General features: G+C 43.0%; 1 protein-coding gene across 3 annotated transcripts in view; it reads left to right on the forward strand.

Annotated features, from left to right (window-relative positions):
- Positions 1-17,233, forward strand: part of RFX4 (regulatory factor X4) — a 64,159-nt gene extending 46,926 nt beyond the window's left edge. For 2 of the 3 annotated variants that reach the window (XM_080971696.1, XM_080971697.1), the window contains 9 exons: positions 1,456-1,514; positions 3,680-3,824; positions 5,246-5,340; positions 6,352-6,469; positions 7,270-7,389; positions 8,909-9,070; positions 11,501-11,663; positions 13,126-13,264; positions 16,902-17,233. In XM_080971696.1, coding sequence (XP_080827822.1) covers positions 1,456-1,514; positions 3,680-3,824; positions 5,246-5,340; positions 6,352-6,469; positions 7,270-7,389; positions 8,909-9,070; positions 11,501-11,663; positions 13,126-13,264; positions 16,902-17,174 — 1,274 coding nt within the window. In that variant the 3' untranslated portion in view covers positions 17,175-17,233. The remainder of the gene's footprint in view (positions 1-1,455; positions 1,515-3,679; positions 3,825-5,245; positions 5,341-6,351; positions 6,470-7,269; positions 7,390-8,908; positions 9,071-11,500; positions 11,664-13,125; positions 13,265-16,901) is intronic. The other variant, XM_080971698.1, reaches the window with a different exon arrangement.
- The last annotated feature ends 95 nt before the right edge of the window (positions 17,234-17,328 follow it).

Below are 17,328 nucleotides of genomic sequence, written 5' to 3' on the forward strand. Positions count from 1 at the left end.
GGCTATGTGAACCAAGCTGAACTTTCTCTTCCGTGATGGCCTGGATGTAGTTTTAGTGAATCCAAAACCATTAAACAACTCTCCAGATTTTCGGCTGTTTGAATACAGCTCGAGGCCTTTGCTCAGAAAAGGTGGCAGAGTTAAAAATGGAGGCGATCAAATTACCCTATCTCCACGGGAAAGGGCACCACACTCTTTTCAGGCATGCTTTGTAGATGCCTGCAGTGCACATCACCTATTGATAAAGTCTGCTTTATTTCATGGCTCTCAATTCTTCTCCTTTTATAAGTGCCAAATTCCACATCACAAAGTTAAAAAAGAGGGGGGAAGAATGAGAAGGAGATGAAAGGGGAGGGAAAACTAATTTAGGAAAAGGATTAGGCATTGATTAGCATGAAAAATTAAAATAACCTTTTGTGGAGGAGACTTGGGATATAAACTTCTCAATAATATTTTTGTAATTTCATAATTTATTCAAATATTATAGGTTCAGTCCTTCTCTCAAAATTAATTGTGGTTTGCTATTAGCTTTACTAAAGCAGAACTGCATCCAGAGAGAATTATTTGGAATGTTTTCCCCCTGGTTAAGTCAGTACTAAGTATATGATGTATTCTACATTTGTTTTACAGATGAGATTTTTATTGTTGGTTTTTTGTCATGCACTACTATGATGATATATATATTTAATGTTGATGGCATAGAAAACTTTGCAAGTAATAAATAAATAACTTGCTACAGAAAAAAGTTTTTTCTGACTCTAGGTCTGTGCAATTTATAAGTTTTGTTGTTGACCTAATTAAGCATTTAAATTTTTTTTGTACAACAATATTCAGTTGTAGATTACTGCAGTGATTCAGTATAAAAATACTCTTAACATGTTTAGTTTATTCTGCAGAGCTTTGGATGCATCAACAAGTTCATAAACATCAACAAATATTTGTTTACATTTTTCTTAAAAGAAAATGAAAGACTAATCATGTAAATTACATTATTTGGATTTATTCCTGAAAATAAAGATGTGAATTTATATACCAGTAATAAGCAAACACACACCAGCAAATAATGTGGATTTTGCTTGCATAAATGGACCCAGATTTCAGGTGATAAGTGTCCTACAGTTACTAGCCCCAAATCAGTCCCACTTAAGTCCACTGAAATCAACAGGACAGGGTGGTCACAGTGAATCCTGCAATCCTATACCTCGTTAACCTGAGGGTATGCCTCATTGTACACAGCAGAACTTACTTCTGTGTAGATAGGATTGGGCTGCACCATGGATTTCAGTGGCAGATTGGCCTTGGTCCATAGAAAATTAATTGTGCTGATTTGGATTCCAAAAACAGGAATTTTAGTAAAAAGTCAAAAAGTACCACTCCAACTAAGATACTTTTGTTTGTTTGATAACAAAAATAACCAGTCTGGTTTATTATAATAAATATCTTCTTCATTGGCAGTATCCAGAAGGTTTTCTCAAATTCTTCGGAGACAGACATCCTTAAATCATCTTTGTCAGGTATTTTGTCTGTCTTTATTACAAGGTCGCTTTATCTGTGGTTTATTGATCCTTTGCTTTGGCAGCTGTATAAATACCAGGGCCGAGTCAAATTTTCTCAGAAAACATTTTTCTGACATAATTTTCTTTTATGAGCTCCTCTCCCCTACTGGAGAAATTCAAACATCTCCAGAATATTTGGTAGAATATTTGGAGAATATTTGGTAGAATAGCCTCTCCCACGTTGCCTTCCATGGTCTCTGGACACAACTATTTTAATATTGTTTAAAGTATATCTCTAGGTTCATAGTAGAGTAGCCACTTAAATTTTGGTAAAAATGCTGCCACCTCGGGGAAAAGCCCCCAAGAGCCGCGCGCTCTTTAAAGGGTGTGCGGCTCCTGCGGGCTTTGATTGAGGAGGGAGAAAGGACTGGCTGGCCGCGTCAGTCCTTTCTCTCTCCTCGGGGAAAAGCCCCCAAGAGCTGCGCGGAGCGTGTGTCTTGGGGGCTTTTCCCACCTGCCTCCCGCCTGCATTCGCTCCATAAGACGCACACACATTTTCCCTTACTTTTTAGGAGGGGGGAAGTGCATCTTATGGGGCGAAAAATACGGTGTTGAAGGCCTCATATGCAGCGGTGAAGCAAGCTGATCGGGCGCCTGGGGTGGCGCACGTGCCCTGTGCCCAGGGGCGGGGCCAGCTGGGGCAAGACGCTCCGTGGGGCCTCTGAGGAGTCTGCCTTCCTCCTCCCACTCAGCCGCCCTACAGCTGAGGGAGAGGCGGCGGGCGGACCATTTGGGACAACATGGAGCCTGCAGGCGCCCAAGCCACCGCGTCATTCCCAGGAGAGACACGTAGCTCAGGCACACTGTGAGTGCCGCCCGGCATTTTGTCACCCCCCTCAGTAGTGACACCCGGGCGTCCCGCCCCCACCGCACCCCCCTTCCTCCACACCTTCTCACACGATGATGGTTCGCGTCTCCGCTCCTCCACATGCAGCTGCTGGGTGACCTTGGGCTAGTCACACTTCTCTGAAGTCTCTCAGCCCCACTCACCTCACAGAGTGTTTGTTGTGGGGGAGGAAGGGAAAGGAGAATGTTAGCCGCTTTGAGACTCCTTCGGGTAGTGATAAAGCGGGATATCCTCTTCCCTAAAAGCCGCCCCCCTCCCTGGAGCATCAGAGCTAGTTATGGTCATACTAGTCACCATTATTATTTCACATATGGGGGGTGGGGCAGAGCTGCAAATGTGTTTGTGCTATTGTGCCTGCAGCCTCAGTTTCACGTGGAAGGTGTGTGATTTCAGGTGCCTCTTTGCATGGAACTGAAGTAGCAAATTCACAGTGTGAGGATTTTGTTTTTGATGTGATAAAAGGTATGGATTAGCCTTTGGTGTGTCTAAAGGAGTAAGCCTACCGACAGGGCCCTTGCAGACACAGTTCAAGGGCAGAGATTCCGACTCCAGTGCATGTTTGTTCTTCAACTGATGTGGAAAAAGAAACGGCATTTATTTGCAATTAAAACAGCAACAACACTGTAGAGCAAACAACACTGTAGCACAAACAAATGGAGGTAATCTGTTTAGGTGAGTAGAGAAGTAGGGAAAATTCAATTCAGTTTGTATTTAAAGCCAAAGCTATCAAATTCTCACTTTTCAAAACAATTTGCAAGTCAAAACACAGCTATCCTTCAAAAGACATACCCAAATTTTGTGATGCAATTCTTCAACCAACCATTGTTTAGAAATACGCATAGATTAGGGGGAAGTGTGCAAGATGTTCATGAAAATAACATACAAAAATGCATTAAATTGGGGAAAATTGCTTGCAAAAATGTGCACATTGGCCCAAACTGCATATAAACACGTGTTTATTAGGAGAAATTCAGACTTAAATGCTGTTGAATTTTCATGCAGATTAAAAAAAAAATTCAAACTGTTGCAATGTGGTGAGCTCAATTTAGGATTGTAAAAATGAGAAACTGATGGAACCGAAATGGACCGCTCCTTCCATCCCTAGTAGTGAGTAGATAGATGGATAGATGCCTGTTGTGACCCACAATGCTTCTAGATTAGAATCCATGAGAAAATCAATTTAGTGAGACTTGCCAAGGAAGCGTGTAAGGGGATAAAAGTCTATTTTTCAAGCTAATAAACCATGAGCTAATGAGTTGCTTGGACTGGATTATAGGCATCAAGAACCGTGATCCACAGTGCGGACATCACATTCCAAATGCTGGAAGACTGGAGGAATGTGGACCTTAACAGCATTACCAAACAAACGCTATACACCATGGAAGACTCACGGGAGGAGCACAGGAAACTTATAATACAATGTAAGGATATAAAAACCCTCAGCTCTGATGAGAGAGGGCAGCTCTGGACCTCATGGCAAATACAGAGCGTGCCAAAGTAGTTGCTCTTTGACATCAGCAAGGCTCCTCTGTGCATCCTAATCTGTTGATTAAAAGCGCAAAAGACAACAAGTGGCTGGCAGTAGGAAGATCCCTGGGGAAAGAGCAGCTGCTTAACCCTTTCCCTCCCTGCCGTTTGTCCACTCAGATTTCCTCCCTACTCTCAGCAGCTCTCCCACCTGCAGGGCAGAAAGAGAAGACGAAGTGAGTCAGTTGCATAGGAGAGTCTAAAATGCTTTTATTCCTCCTGCCTCTTCTAATGCACATGTTAAAATTTATGTAAACTAAGCCAGTGGCGTAGCGTGGGGGGTGCAGGGGGGGCCAGCTGCACCGGGCACAACATCCGGGGGTTAGGGTTAGGGGGCGCAAATCCACGGGTTAGGGGGCGCAAATTACTTGCCTTGCCCCGGGTGCTGACAACCCACGCTACGCCACTGAACTAAGTACAGGACCCAGATGCAAGATAGTGTCTTGGAAATGGAGCCAGGTGCAAAATGGTGACTCAGGAGGTGGAGCCTTAAGTTTTCTGGAAAACCATATTAAGCAAGTTCAGAGTGAGAATACGATGTAGTAACTCCCACTCTGTGCAATGGGGCCTACTCCCAGGCTGGTGTATTTAGAATTGCAGCTTTAATCACATTTTATTTTCCTGCTGTGTTTTAAATGGAATGTTGCTCTTGTTGGTTTTGAGCCACTTCGATCCATTGCGAAAAGCAGCCTGAAACTTTTCATAAGCAAAGCCATTGCAAATACATATCTTTAAAGTTTACCTCCCTGTGGCAAATCTGAAAGATGGCATTCGTCTTGTAGATAATATCCCGTAATCTCTTTGAAGTCATTAAATATGACAGTTTGGTAGGTTTTGAAAGGAAATAGCTTGCCTTTTAGCTATGGCAAATAAATAAATGTTGCTAGCATCAGTTACGTATTTGTGGAGCGTTTACTGATGGGAAGGCCGTCAGCCGCTCTTGGGTTCCAATAGCATCTTGATGCATTTCTAAATCAATTTCATGCATGACCTTCTTTATCAAAAGGGTCAGAGCCTAGCTTTCGCTCTTGGAAGAAAGACGATCATTGCTGTGTCTCTAATTTACTTATAGGCAGGCACCGCTGGAAAAATGGGGGGGGGGGAGAGAAAGAGTGAGGGAGATCAAACGCAGCAAATGTTTTTTGCTTTTCCATGTTTTTAAAGAAAGAACAGCCCATGTTTTTATAAAGTGAAGAAACTGTCAAAAAATGGTGCGGAAAACAAGGAAAGTGTTACTGATTTCCCCCTCCCCATTTTACTCCAGTAAGAGGGCAACAGTAATTTATTATTTGTATTTGGGTTTTCTTTCTGCCAGTATATCAAGAGTTCGATCACCTTCTGGAAGAGCAGTCGCCCATTGAATCCTACGTGGAATGGCTGGATTCCATGGTGGACAGATGCGTCGTAAAGGTCAGTAGGAAAAAAGAATGGCGAAGGTAACACTCAGAGTGTGGAGCTCTGTGTCTAGCCATTTCCCTTCTAAAAACAAAGCTACAGCACATGGTTAGCTAGGAGAACGCTTAACCATGTATCCTTGTTCAGACGACATGCTAAGCCAGACCTTGGCTTAGGTTGGTGCAGCAGTGAAAATGACCAGGGAGATGCAAAGCAGCTGTGAGCACCTCTGTGACAGCAGCTTGCGTATGCACACATTCTCACTAAGCCATAGTTTGACTTACCTTGTTCTTCATATCAGGTCTCTTATTATGTCGCATTGTACTGGGGGGCCAAAAAAGTAGCTCGTGTGGGTGGCCTTGACTCTGAAAACGCTAACGATAAAAAGTGATTACTAGTTGCCGGCTGTCAAGTGTTGATTTTTAGTTATTCTGCTAGCAGAAAGCCCACCAAACAGCTGGAATGTAGCTACAGCTGTTGCATATATATCTGCGCACATGCTAATTTTTGACCCTTTGCTTCCAGGCCTGGTAAATATGGCAGTTTCCCCTTTCCTTGATGCAAGGTGTCCTGGTTGTTTGGCATGCAAATAGGTCTGAGATGAGCATGACAATTGGTGTAATGATTGTTGGTGTCATGGTGGCACTTCTGATACCCCCAACACAGGGGAAAGCAGGGGTGTTCCTCTGTGCAGTTCCTAGAGGGAAGGGGCACTTGTGGTACTCTCCCCCCCCCTCGGATGAAAGATTGGAGGTCCCCCAAAGACAGGTTCTCTGTTCCCTCTCTGCTTTATGTTAGCATCTCTCCCACCCACACCAGTGAAATCATTCAAAAGGAGAAGGTAGACTTGCAGACTTTTATTTTTTAAAAAATCTTCTTTATAACTATTCATATGAAATTACAATTGGATGTAGCTATCTAAGAGGAAGATAGAAGAACACATGCAATGTTGTCCTTGGCTGGCTGTAAGTAAGTACAGTGAAGACACATCTGATCTGAATCACATCCATTTCTTTTTATTGGCAGGTAGCTGCTAAGAGACAAGGCTCTTTGAAGAAAGTTGCTCAGCAATTCCTCTTGATGTGGTCTTGTTTTGGCACCAGGGTTATTCGGGACATGACGTTGCACAGTGCTCCCAGCTTCGGTACTTTCTCTTCATATCAACAGTAAAAATATTTTTAGAGAACAATTTTTAAAAAATAATAAAAACAGGAAGTGGAATTAAGATTTTCAAAATATGCAATCTAGCTGTTTTGTTTTCCAGAGCAAAAGGCTATGTTTTCCACCTTCATAAGGATCACCAATTACCAAAATTTGGTCTGTTCAAGTGGTTACCTGATTATTCATGTACCATGTTGCTCATGGAACCCTAAGATGTAGACTACAATTGAATAGTGCCCTATACCCAATTTCTTTCTGCATTGCCACTCACAGCCTGTTGAGTCAGCAAGCTTCAAACCACTGCCCATTCACTTCTACTCGAAAGAAGAGACAGAGGACAAAAATGGCAATAAATGTCTAGTTCCTAGAGTTTCCATCTGTTTTCTCACCCTTTCTTTTTCTGGTAGTTGGTTGCAAAAAAATGGCTTAGTGAGGCTAAAGGTAGATGTTTAACTGCTGTCAAAAGAACACAAGATGAGCCCTGCTGGATCAAGCCAGTGTCCTCTTCTCACAGAAGGAACATAACACTCTGCAAATCTGGAGAGGTAGCTCTCTAGTAGCAACTACTAGTTACCCTTACAGTTCAACTGAGTGGGGAAGGAAGCAGTTGGGAGAAACCAAAGCAGAACAAAACAAAATTCCACTTCCTCTAGTCTGATCCCAATTGTGTTTGGGATTCCCTTTCATAAAGTGACCAGTAGAAGGACTACATAGGACCAATGAGTTTCTAAATGCCACGAGGATTCCATTAACGGTTTTATGCTCATGCTGTTTTGTCATCAGGATCTTTTCACCTTATTCACCTGATGTTTGATGACTACGTATTGTACCTGTTAGAATCACTCCATTGCCAGGAAAGAGCCAATGAGCTCATGAGGGCAATGAAAGGAGAAGGAGGAACAGGTAAGCTGCTTCATTTGCGCTTAAGAACATGAGGAACCTCCTGAATGCTGCTGCCATTGGCCCCTCTAGTTCTGTATCCTGTTCTCCCAGGGGCCAACCAATTCCTGTGGGAAGCCTGCAAGCAGGGCACTCTGCACACCTGCAGTTACCCGCAACTGTTATTCAGAGGCATACTGCCTCTGATGGAGGAGGTAAAGAAAAGCCATCAAGGCTAGTAGCCATTGAAAGTCTTGTCCTCCATGAATTTGTCCAGTCATTTTTTTAAGCCACCCAAGTTGGTGGCCAGCCCTGCCTCCTGTGGGAGTGAGTTCCATAGTTTATATGCTGCATGAAGAAGTACTTTTATCTGTCCTGGATCCTCCATCATTCATGGTTGTCTACAAGTTCTAGAGTTAGGAGAGAGGGAGAGAAACTTTTCCCTTTCCACTATCTCCATGCCAGGCATATTTTTTTTAACTTCTATCATGTCACCTTTTACTTGCCTTTTCTTTAACCTAAAAAGTCCCAAATGCTCAACCTTTACTCACAGGGGAGTCGCTCCATCCCCTTTAACCTTTTAGGCTGCCCTATTCTGGACCTTCTCCAAATCTACTATACCCTTTTTGAGGTGGGGAAACTTGCATCACTATTAAGCACAAAGATAAACTAAGTGGTCCATTGGGGAAGGGCCGTAAGTCATTGGCAGAACATGTGTTTTGAATGTAGAAGGTCTCAGGTCCATCTCATGGTAGGGCTGGGAATGTCTCCAGCCTGAAACTCAGGGGGCGGAGGCTGTTACCAGTCAGTGTCCACAATCCTGAGTGGGACAAATGATCTGACTCAGTAGAAGGAAAGCTTTCTGCGTTCCTAAATGCATCTCCTTGCCACTATTCTGGTGGGATGAGGGAAGCCACAACTAGGAAAACTATTTTCATTTGTGATGCACATGCCCCAAAGTTATTCTTCATTCATACCACCTACTTATTTTAAAAAATTGCAGTATTGTAGTAGAAAAACTACAATAGTAGTCATTGGTGTCAGATCTTACAATATACAGTATTCAGTGCTTGGCAAGGTGGGCCATACCTTTGAACCCAACAATAGTGGATCCTGAGTAAATCCCTATTATTAGTAGTACAAGTAGTAGTAGTACAATGTAGTACTACTAGTAGTACAATTGAATTTTGAAGTCCATTCTCAAGGTACTCAGAGCTTTAGATTTTCCCTCTGTAAAGAGAAGCGCTGAGCCAGGCAGCTGTTCGGGAAGGCCATAATTCTAAATGTATGTGGACAGGCCATGCTTGGTTTGTGATCAGACACTCCACATAGGCTTTGAGGAAATTTTCTTTTATTATGACTTCACAGGTTCTTGGGCTGATCTCTGGGGCAAACTAAGGGTCTTCTTTAGAATGCTGGAAGAAGAATAGTAATCTAGACATTGTTATTGAAGTTTAACATCCTTTTTACAGAAAGGAAATAAAAAAGGAAAGGCGTGGTATTTCAGCATCTGTTTCTTCCCCCCCCCCCCACTTCTTTGCAGTGGAAGTACGAGAAGAGATAATACTGGCAGAACCAGTTCCTCCAAGTCCTTCCCCAGTGCCTTTCTCTCCAGCTAAATCTGCCACCTCAGTGGACGTCCCATCTGCACCCTCACCTGTAAGCAACCAGTCTCCAGAGTATGTTGGCATAGCAACGACAACAGGTTGGTAAGGCTGAAGGTGTCTGATTGGTAGTTCACTTTTCGGGGGGGGGAGTAACATTCAAAACCTGAAAAAGCATGGTTGTGTGTTTGCTGCTCATTTACAGCGAATGAAGAAGATGGATCTTTCTTATGACGTCCAATCAGGACGGGGCAGTGCTCAAATTACAGGAGGGACAGGGGGAACTACATTATTTGGGGGGGTGCCCTTAGTTACTGTCTTTGAAGGCCATGTGATGGGGGCATGATTTTGACTCAAGTCTCCCCCGTCATCATTTGAGTACTGGAAACCCATCAGAGGGGGAGCGTGTCTTGGAGGCTAGCTGAAATGGAAAAATGTCAGGCAAGGAAAGCATTAAGCACCCCTTCTCCACACCACTTCTTTGCTCCAAATTATCCCCTCCACAACTTGCTTTTTATTTGAAAAGCAGCTGCAGGAGTTCTGTTGCTGCACCTTTGAAATCTTCTCTTTCTGACCTTCAGCCCTTTATCTGTGCAGTAGATCAATAATATAGAACAACTTTGCAGGGCTGTTGTACCGCTTGTAGGGGAGGCCCACATCTCAGTGGTGGAGCACGTGCATAAAGTCCCATATGCAATCACTCCTGCCATCACCACTTAATGGGTTTTTAGGTAGCAGCACTGAGAAAGCTTTCTGCCCAGAGCAGGCTTCCTCAGCCTCGGCCCTCCAGATGTTTTGAGACTACAATTCCCATCATCCCTGACCACTGGTCCTGCTAGCTAGGGATCATGTAGGCCAAAAACATCTGGAGGGCCGAGGTTGAAGAAGCCTGGCCCAGAGATTTGCCAATGCCGATTAGTTGGACCATTGATCTGACTGAGTCTGAGAGAGCTTCATCATGGAAAAGAAATGGGCTGCATAACACCATACATTTCAAGCACATGGCTTCTTCAAAGAATTCTGTAATTAGCCCCCTCATAGAGATGCAATTTTCAGTATCTGTAACAAACTTAAAATCCCCAGGGTTCTTTAGGGGAAGACATGTGATTTAATTGTTTGACATATACACAGCCTTGCTGAAAGAACATATATGAATCACTCTGAATGCATGCAAGTATTATATAATTGTCAGCATTATTAAGATTGGTTCCGGTAAATTTAAAACTGAATACCTTTGTATAACTCGGAAGCTAATCATATTTTATTCCTAACAGATTGCAATTCCCTTCTTTCAGCTTCCATTAAGACATTGCTGCTTATTGGTAGCATCAACTATACATGTTAACTCTAAAGCCCGGCAAAGTACAATTTCTGTAGACAATCAGTGACACACACAAAAAGGCAATTAAATCCTCGAGTTTTACATGACAGCACACTCCCTAAAGGCAAGCCATCGCCAAATTGCTCCGTTGTAAAACATCTGGCAAGACCCAGCAACCTTTTCCCCTAAATCTTTTTGTTGAACTTCTGCATTCTGAAAAGGGATAATTAGGCCTTAATTCTTTTTTAAATTACAAAGCCTCGATTAATGATTGCTCAGACAACATCAATTCTGGAACAAAAGCAATGGCTATATGGTGTTCTCTCGCCCTGCTTTCTAAAGTCCTGGGATTACTCATTTGCCAGGTTCATTGTCCTTTGATGGGCCTGAACCCCTTTATAGAAATCATAAAACTTCATCAATGGATAACTAATAATTTTGCTGCCTACTTATCAGTGTGTCTTCTTGTAGTAGGCAGAATTGGGCTCAATATACATTACAGGTTGTGATCCTAGAAGCACACCTGGAAGTAAGTTCTACTAAAATCATTTCTAGATAAAGGTCATTTCTTGTAAAGGTGCTTAAGATTTGTATGTCAGTCACGAAGTGAAATCACTCCTCAAAAGACATTGGGGGAGATGTTCAATTCAGTCCATATTTTAAAGGCAAATCTATCTATTCTGCACTTTCTGAAACAATGCATGAAACAAAACCTTCCACCTTTCGAAATTTGCACCTTTCTGAATTTTGAAGTGCAGTTATCCAGCCAAGTAACGTGTACAAAAATGCATATACTAGCACAAACTGTGCATATTAGTGAAAATTATATACACAAGTGCATTCCATTAGGGGAAATTGCTTTGCACGAATGTCTACACTATGGGAAATGGCAAACAAAACAAAAAATGTGATTAAGAAAAATTCACACTAAAATCCTGATGAATTTTCAAAATTAGAAAAATGCACAACTGGGAGAAGCAGGAATTTCTATATTCAGCCATCCCTATTCATGAGGGACAACAGGTAATTGGCTCCATCTCCTAAGGCACTGTTTCATGTCTGGTTGCATATCCCAAAATACTGGCTTGCACCAAGATCCCAGTTAGTTGACCCCACACACCTGGCATCTGCCACATCTGTAATGCTTGCATATTTTAGTGGAGGTTCACAAAATACATGAATGCTAACTGGATCTTTCTATTTTACGCAGGGGCCATGCAGTCTTATACATGGTCTCTCACATACACTGTAACAACAGCTGCTGGGTCACCTGCTGAAAACTCTCAACAACTGCCTTGTATGAGAAACCCTCATGTGCCTCCTTCATCCGTTACACACAGAATACCTGTTTATCCACACAGAGAAGAACACGGGTAGGTCGCTAAGCTTCATGTTCATCCACTGCATTTTTCAGCATAGCCAGTGAATAGAGTAATTGAACAGCCATGCTTGAATTCCCAGGTTTGTTTCCTGGTGCAGCAGATACAAATATGTATGGGGGGGGGGTAAAGAAAGCTATCTCTTTTGAAAACAGTAATATCTGTATTATCAGATATACCAAATGTTCACCCTAAATTAGACTGTATGTCTAAAGGGACAGATTTGTTGCATGTCTGTGTGTATTGTAGAGGGCCTCATCAATATTATTATTATCATCATCATCAATAATCACTTTCTGATACGTCATTGCTCATGTCAAAGTTCCATCTATTCCAGTATCTTGCTTTCTACAGTAGCCAAATACCTACATGAAGCCTATAAGCAGGAGATGAAGGCAGTAGCCTCCTCCTGCTGTTGATACCCTGCAAATAGTATGCAAGCACAGAAGAACTTGCTGGTGGATTGTGCCCCTTTTCCATTAGTAGATGGGGTAGAGATTTGGAACTTTCCACCTAAGGTACGACTGGGACCGCCAGTTGTGGTTGGACTACAGTCGCCATCATCTCTGACCATTGGCTGTGCTGGTGGTGAGGCGCCTGATGAGAATTCAAATCCAACAACATATTGAGGGCCAAAGGTTCTTCAGCCTTAACCTAAGGAATAAAAATGTCCTAAGGGCATTTGCTTCCAGGTTTCAGCCATGTTGTAAGGAGTACCATGAGTATTTGCAGGGCCAGGCCCTGAGCGCAGTGAGGAGTTGCAGAACAAGGCCCTTGTTGTGTTTGTCTTGGGGGATTGGGTATGGCCTGGCAGGTGTGGCCAGATCAGGAGATGTGCAGTATCCGGAGGAGCATTTTCCCCTGGTTCTTTGCCACAGCAACGTGGTTTATACGCTGCTGTTGCCAGTTCCTGCTTTCGCTCCTGATCTGCTCCAGTTCCTGATCCTGCTTAAACGCTCCTGTCCTTGCTCCAGTTCCTTCTCCTTTTCCAGTTTCTTTTCCTGAGTTCCAGCCTCATCGAGTTTCCGTCCTCCATTGAACTGCTGCTATTGTTACCATCCGTACCTTGGTCCCAGCATGTCATATCTGGACTGCTGCCACCTACAACCCGGACTGTGACACATGTGGTGCTGGCAAAAGCCCTAGTCCTAGTGGAGTAAAAGTGATAGTAATGGATATGTTTTGAACATGGAGAAGAAAAAGAGAAAAGATGGTTAAGAGAAAAGGAAGGGAGGAAATACCTTAAACACAAAACAACTACAAAGCTACACTATGCTCTGGTGTAAAAATGCAGTGTAGGTATCTTGCAGCCAACCCTAACCATGTCTATTCATGGCAGTAAGAACGACTAAATTCAATAAGACTTATTTCCAGGTCAGTGTGGTTAGGATTACAGCCTTAGTAGCACATGAGGCTTTTTAAAATATAATGCTAAGGATCTTCTGTTTCTTTTTAGGTACACAGGGAGCTATAACTACGGCAGCTATGGAAACCAGCACCCCCACTCAATGCAGAGCCAGTATCCATCCCTTCCCCACGACACCACTATTTCCGCACCCCTCCATTACTCTGCTTATCACAGAAGCTCTTCGCAGGTCAGTTCCGTGGTCCGAATGCTGATCCTTTCATTATTGCTTAGGATATCACAAACAACTCAAATAGACCGATATGACAGCTTTTATTTTTTTACAGGGGAGACAGTAAAGAATTCCCCATTTTTATTTATTTGAGCTTTTTTTATCCCGCTTTCAAAAGCAGGCATTCCCAAGACAGCTTACGACTTTAGCATTTCTACATTTCCAAATCAATTACTCTCTTTTTGTTGAGATAAAGCATCACGTTCAGTTCAATAGGGCATGCGCAAGAGATCCTTCCCTCAGATTGTGTACCCTTCATCCTCTGCTCCCATCTGTAAGTAGGCATGGAGAAGAATTTTGTCAATTTTGCCTGCATTTTTAGGAACGTAAGTAAACCCCTGCTAGATCCCCTGCCAAAGGTCCATCTAGTCCTTCATCCTGTTCTCAAGGTGCCAATTGGAAGCATTTGGGCAAGACCTGAGCACAGCAGTGCTCTTTCCACTTGTGATTCCCAGCACTTGATATTCAGAAGCATCACTACCCCCATCAGTGGAGGGAGAATTTTTAAGTGAACCAATCTAATTCACACCACCTGGACTCATAAGCAAGCAAGCAAAGGAGGTTGGGCATGACAACATCAGGGCCTGCTCCACACAGATTATGTCTTCCTCACCAAAGGGCCAACCTTGTTTTATTTTAGTACTTTAATGTTGTAAAATGCCTTGGGAGAAAGGCAGTATATAAATGCAACAAATATGTCTTGCTAAGGCTGCTGTTAAATGCACTCAGGAGGAGATCCAGGTAGCGGTCCTGACACACAGGACAAAAAGATCTGGTGAAGCTGAAAAGGCTGTACTATATGTAACCCACATACACATCAATCCATAAGGATAGAAAAGAGGAAGGAGGCTAAACATTGAGATCCTGGGCAATGAGAGAGACCATCTTACCTGTGGATCCTAAAAGACCCACTGCTCAGGATGCTGAGAAACTGTTGTGAAGGCGTTTTTGTTGGGGGTCTAGATTTAATTTTGCAGGTGTTTAATTTTTGCACTCATTGATATTATGTTTTTTTTTAATCTTTATTGCTAGGCCTAATTATGAATTATGTGGGGTTGTGTAATCTCATTGCATACTGATATGTTTCATGTATTATTTATGGCTGCTTAAATTTTGTATTATTTTTATATTATTTTTAAGTCTTCTGATGTTGTAAACTGCCTTAAACATGGCTTAACTATCAAAAGATAGCAAACATCATCATGATCCAACATCACCCTGAGGTCACCAGCAGAGTTTTCATTGATTTTGATGGATGTGGGTTAGAGTCTATACTATTTTAAAAGCACTTTGAACGCTTTTCAGTGGTTCCAACAAGGGACGAAGAAGCAATAGAGACAGAAATATATTTATATGCATCCATCCATTTAAGATTTATCCTAAGTCTGTCCTGATTTTGCCATGCAATTTTAAATGTAGTTAATAGACCTTTATTCTGAAGGTGGCTGGATGCACGTTATAACACCACAACAAGACCAAGATGTTGAGAGTACATGTTGATGTACATTACAAGGGCAATAGCACGCTTTCCAAAGTATGAGTAAAATCAGCATAAAGTTAGAGCCGCATTCAGAAGGAAAATATTTTGCTGTTTGAACAGAGACACCTTTCACCTCTTTGCATAATCAGCCGGCAAGCTGAAGGACAAGAATAAAGGGATTATTATTCAGCCTGAAACTGAAGGAACTCAGGCTTCATTGGGTGGAGGAGACACTTAAAATAGTATTTTCTGAAATAATAACGGAAAGAAACAGAGCTAATTTTAATTTGGGGCGTAGGGGGAGAAAGAGCCTTAACAATAATCGGCTTAAAGTCACCCCAACTTAAAGGGGTTAGTGTTTCTTGTCAGGTCTCAACAGCGTGGTGGTGGCAAGAGAGTTGACCCAGAAAATGGTAATTTCCTGTGAAGGGCTCTCCAACAAATGTCGCCTTTATATCTGGCAAAGATCACTAGGCCCCAGTGTTTTGAGATCAGCATGCTTAAGCACTCTTCATTAAACCGGATGCAAAGTGTGAAAGGTGATTCAGGCAGCATGGGCCGGCATCCGCGCAGATGGCGAAGCTTTGGACACTCCAACAAGGCTGAATAGATGCTTCATTGGTTGAGCTAATAGTCAGGCAGGGGCCAAGGCGGACTTTAAAAATATTGTCTCTCAATGGTCTCTTCACTGGAAGGAAAAAGAAGTCACTGACTCATTTGCAATTAGTTGACCCACCATTACAAATCTTTCCATGTTGGAGATTCAGCCGTCACAGATTTTATTGTAAAAATAGTCGATATTTGGGAGTCCGTATTATTTTTGAGCAATTATTCTTTTTTATATTCATGACACATTCATAAACACAGCTGCATCTGGGGGTATTTGGCCACACAGAGAAGCAACACACTGTATTCCTGTCGTCGCCCCCCCCCCCCCCCCCGTTTTTGCAGTCATTTATTAGCCTTTCCTTTCTGGTCAGGCATGCTCACATTGGAATGTTAATGAAAAGTGGAAAGGCAGATCAGCACGCCACACCAACAACACATTAGGAAGTCTGTTCTTCTCTGTGCCAAATGGCACTGCCAACGAGATGAATGAAATGTGGCCCATGGCTAGCCTAGGGCTTCATAGACTTAGGCTGCAGTCCTAACCATATCTGCTCAGGAGTAAGTCCTATGGAACTCGTGAGACTACTCCCGGGTAAGTGAGTTTAGGATTGCACTGAACTTGATGGGTCTTATGGGTAAATGGGGTTAGAACTGCATCTTAGACTGGAGCCACGTCTGAAACTGTGGTGCCAGGTGTCCTGCCTGCCAGAGGGCTGAGCACACTCCCATCTGATGAGCTCAGGAGTAGATTTGTGGTTCTTGCCTATGAGCATCTCTATAGATGTCTTGCCTTCGATGCTTTACAACCAGACCCAGACTCTTCCCTATTCAGTGGTTCCCCCTCGTGCAATTCCAGTTGTGTGATCACAGAGAGTGTGGGCATGCGCCTTGCCTTTATTCCTGTAGCCTTTCACATGTTCAAACTGAATTCCTTCAGAGGGGAGGCTGACCTGCTCATTCTGGCTTCCTGTGCAATTTGAAACCCTGTACCATCGGGGGTTCTAAATCGCATGGGGAGCCAGCACAGGTTAAGTAGAGATTTATTGTATATTAATCTATTATTATTAGTTAAAAATGCATTAGGCTAGCTTTGTTGTACCTGATTTTTGTTAGTGCAGGGGCTGTTGGTTGACAATAATCAGCTACACTACAGCTAAACATCAGGAAGAACTTTCTGACCGTAAAAGCTGTTTGACAGTGGAATGGTCTCCCTCGGGAGGTGGTGAACTCTCCTCCCTTGGAGGTTTTGAAGCAGAGGCTGTATGGCCATCTGCCGTGGATGCTTTAGCTGAGATTTCTGCATTTCAGGGAGGTTGGACTAGATGACCCTCGTAGTCCCTTCCAACTCTACAATTCTATTATGCTACTATGAACTACATGAAAATGGACACTGTGCTGACAAAATCTGCGAATCCCTCTTTGAGGCTTGTCATTAAAAGGGCTTGCATTTTCTTTTCCTCCAAAAAGTGTGCGTGCCTAACATTTTTACAATGTCATTTCATCTAGTACCCCTTCAACAGCCCGTCGTCCCGGATGGAGCCGTGCTTGATGGGCAGCACCCCAAGACTGCATCCAACCCCAGTGACTGCTCGCTGGCCAGAAGTGCCCTCCGCAAATGCTTGCTACACAAGCCCACCCATGCACTCCACGAGATACGGAAATTCCAGTGACATCTACACGCCGTTGACCACACGGAGGAATTCCGAATATGAGCACATGCAACACTTTCCTGGCTTTGCCTATATCAATGGGGAAGCCACCACAGGATGGGCAAAATGAAAATGACTTGGTAAATAGTATCAGCCTTACATATTTAATAAAGACAGACACACAAAAACTTTTCAATGCCTGGCTTGTAGGTTAACGGAACTCCTACATGGGCCTTTTTAATGGCTATGAAGATTGAAAAGATCCTGGACACGAAAGTATAAGT

This window comes from Podarcis pityusensis, assembly GCF_964106645.2.
Source record: "Podarcis pityusensis genome assembly, chromosome: 10".
Classification (NCBI taxonomy): domain Eukaryota; kingdom Metazoa; phylum Chordata; class Lepidosauria; order Squamata; family Lacertidae; genus Podarcis; species Podarcis pityusensis.